At 42.5% G+C, this 3,578-nt stretch overlaps 1 protein-coding gene across 1 annotated transcript; it reads left to right on the forward strand.

Annotated features, from left to right (window-relative positions):
• The first annotated feature begins 6 nt into the window (after nt 1-6).
• LOC111786539 (elongation factor 2-like) lies at nt 7-2,315 on the forward strand. Its single transcript, XM_023666780.1, has 2 exons — nt 7-277; nt 333-2,315. Exons 1-2 carry the CDS (start codon nt 49-51, stop codon nt 2,069-2,071), a joined length of 1,968 nt encoding a protein of 655 aa, XP_023522548.1. The 5' UTR covers nt 7-48; the 3' UTR covers nt 2,072-2,315.
• Nucleotides 2,316-3,578: the final 1,263 nt, after the last annotated feature.

Below are 3,578 nucleotides of genomic sequence, written 5' to 3' on the forward strand. Positions count from 1 at the left end.
GAGGCTTACCAGACCTTCCAGAGAGTTATTGAGAATGCTAATGTGATCATGGCTACATATGAGGATCCACTTCTTGGTGATGTGCAAGTGTACCCTGAGAAGGGAACAGTTGCTTTCTCTGCTGGTTTGCACGGTTGGGCTTTCACCCTGACCAACTTTGCAAAGATGTACGCCTCTAAATTTGGAGTGGATGAGTCAAAAATGATGGAGAGACTTTGGGGCGAGAACTTCTTCGACCCTGCCACCAAGAAATGGACCAGCAAGAACACTGGATCTGGAACATGCAAGCGTGGATTTGTTCAGTTCTGCTATGAACCTATCAAGCAGATTANCAACATGCAAACGTGGATTTGTTCAGTTCTGCTATGAACCTATCAAGCAGATTATTGCTACTTGCATGAATGACCAGAAGGACAAGCTATGGCCTATGTTGCAGAAGCTTGGAGTTGTCATGAAATCTGAAGAGAAGGATCTTATGGGTAAAGCATTGATGAAGCGAGTCATGCAAACATGGCTCCCAGCTAGCAGTGCTCTTTTGGAAATGATGATCTTTCATCTCCCTTCCCCAGCCACGGCACAAAAGTATCGTGTTGAGAACTTGTATGAAGGTCCACTAGACGATGCTTATGCTAGTGCCATCAGAAATTGTGACCCTGAGGGACCTCTTATGCTTTATGTATCAAAGATGATTCCTGCATCGGACAAGGGCAGGTTCTTTGCCTTTGGTCGTGTCTTCTCTGGGAAGGTTTCAACTGGTTTGAAAGTTAGAATCATGGGTCCAAACTATGTCCCTGGAGAGAAGAAAGACTTGTATGTGAAGAGTGTCCAGAGAACTGTCATTTGGATGGGAAAGAAGCAAGAAACAGTGGAGGATGTGCCTTGTGGTAATACGGTTGCCATGGTTGGGTTGGATCAATTTATCACCAAGAATGCTACTCTGACAAATGAGAAGGAAGTTGATGCTCATCCAATCCGAGCCATGAAATTTTCTGTATCTCCTGTGGTGCGTGTGGCTGTTCAGTGTAAGGTGGCATCTGATCTTCCCAAGCTTGTGGAAGGCCTTAAACGTTTGGCTAAGTCAGACCCTATGGTCGTGTGTTCCATGGAGGAATCTGGTGAGCACATTGTCGCTGGTGCTGGAGAGCTACATCTTGAGATCTGTCTGAAGGATTTGCAAGATGATTTCATGGGTGGAGCTGAAATCATAAAATCTGACCCTGTTGTCTCTTTCCGTGAAACTGTCCTTGAGAGGTCATGCCGCACAGTGATGAGCAAATCCCCCAACAAACACAATCGTCTGTACATGGAAGCACGACCCCTGGAGGAAGGACTGGCAGAGGCTATTGACGATGGTCGCATAGGCCCACGAGATGATCCTAAAATTCGGTCTAAAATTTTGGCGGAGGAGTTTGGTTGGGACAAGGATCTCGCGAAGAAGATTTGGTGCTTTGGTCCTGAGACTACTGGCCCCAACATGGTGGTTGATATGTGTAAGGGAGTTCAATACCTGAATGAAATCAAGGACTCCGTGGTGGCAGGTTTCCAATGGGCGTCTAAAGAAGGTGCGTTGTCTGAAGAAAACATGAGAGGCATCTGTTTTGAAGTGTGTGATGTGGTTCTTCATGCTGATGCCATCCACAGAGGAGGTGGTCAAGTTATTCCCACAGCTAGGAGGGTGATTTACGCATCTCAGTTGACAGCCAAACCCAGACTTCTTGAGCCAGTGTACCTGGTGGAAATTCAGGCCCCGGAGCAAGCTTTGGGAGGTATTTACAGTGTTCTTAACCAGAAGCGTGGACATGTGTTCGAGGAAATGCAGAGGCCTGGTACCCCTCTCTACAACATCAAGGCATATCTCCCTGTCATTGAGTCGTTCGGATTCTCGAGCACTCTGAGAGCTGCAACTTCTGGCCAGGCTTTCCCTCAGTGTGTGTTTGACCATTGGGACATGATGTCCTCAGATCCATTAGAAAGTGGCTCCCAAGCTGCACAGTTGGTTGCTGATATCCGTAAGAGGAAGGGATTGAAGGAGCAGATGACTCCATTGTCAGAGTTCGAAGACAAGCTTTAAATCACTCGTTTGGTTGAATTTTCAACACAACCTTATGAATCCGCGGGCGGAGAGGTTCTCTAATTAGTTCCCTATTTTTATCTTGTCATCGTATAGGACGAAAGCCTATCTTTTTGGAGATGCTTTTTTTTTTTTCTTTTTTTCCCCTTTTTCGACTGTTTTTATTTTTCGTTTTGCGTGTTTGTATGGACTACTCAGGTACTTTTGTTATTGAAATATGTTTTGTGGGTCAATGTTCTGAATATGAAGCATTTTTGTTTGTTTTTCAGTTTATTATTATCCGTCTTCAAAATGATAATGTTTTTAAGATCTTAAGTAATCACATTATAGTTATAATATATATAAGCTTTACATTCTTCTCTCTTTTTATGTGGATGCGCATATAATCGGAATTGTCTGAATTATCATCATAAATCTGTTTTCATCATCAGATATGTAATTTTTCATTCCATCAAATATAATACAATATGTGAACGTAGTTTATATAAATTTCAAAGATGGAAATATAGCAATTCATGGAAGCAAATGTTGATGATTAAATAAGCATCCTTTAACAACTAAGACGTCTAAAGCTTCAAGTAAACAACTACTGCATACCTTCATTGGAAGATCCAAGCCTGATGAAGAAATATGCAACAAACGCCTAGATCTGCTGATCCTGAGCAAATATGATATACACATGTATATAGTTATTAATCTTTGTCTTTGACAAAATAAGGAGGGGGAAATCCTTAGGTTGTACAAACTACCGAGAAGTAATGGGTAATCCTCTGCAGACAGCCACATTGTACGAAATGGCACACGCTTATGGTGTAATGTACTGATCTTATCTTCATACTTTCTTTTGTCGGGCCCTTTACCTTTATAAACAGAGGAAGGTCTCTAATTTAGATAGGTCAAACCAGAAGTAGTACCTGGTGAAAAACAATTACCAGTAATGATGAATAATAACCTAGGACATAAATATTTCTTTCCATCATAGATTTCTCTCCAGATAAATTCATCACAAACTGAATCATCCTCAACAATTCCACCAACACGCCTGTCATACATGACTACATGTAACAGCCTAAGCCCACCGATAGGGAGAGGTTTCCATATGATATTATTTCTTTGAGCTTTTCCTTCGGGACTTCCCCTCAAGGTTTTAAAAAGCGTCAATAGGTTTTCACACCCTTATAAAAAATGCTTCATTCTCCTCTCCAACCGATGTGAGATCTCACAATCCACCCCCATTGGGGAGCCAATATCCTTGCTGGCACACCGTCTGGTGTCTGGCTCTGATACCATTTGTAACAGCCTAAACCCTCCGTTAGCAGATATTGTCCTCTTTTGGACTTCCCTTCTGGGCTCTCTCAAAGTTTTAAAACGTGTTTGCTAGGGAGAGATTTCCACACTCTTATAGGGAATGTTTCATTCTCCTCTTCAACTGATATGGGATCTCATAATCCACCCCCTTGGGGGCGTGTCTGACTTTGATACCATTTGTAACAACCCAAGTACACTG

This window comes from Cucurbita pepo, unplaced genomic scaffold (genome assembly GCF_002806865.2).
Source record: "Cucurbita pepo subsp. pepo cultivar mu-cu-16 unplaced genomic scaffold, ASM280686v2 Cp4.1_scaffold001923, whole genome shotgun sequence".
Taxonomy (NCBI): domain Eukaryota; kingdom Viridiplantae; phylum Streptophyta; class Magnoliopsida; order Cucurbitales; family Cucurbitaceae; genus Cucurbita; species Cucurbita pepo.

Excerpts from the sequence above, each read along its gene's own strand:
- LOC111786539 (XM_023666780.1), top strand. The coding sequence starts at position 49 with ATGGCTACATATGAGGATCCACTTCTTGGTGATGTGCAAGTGTACCCT.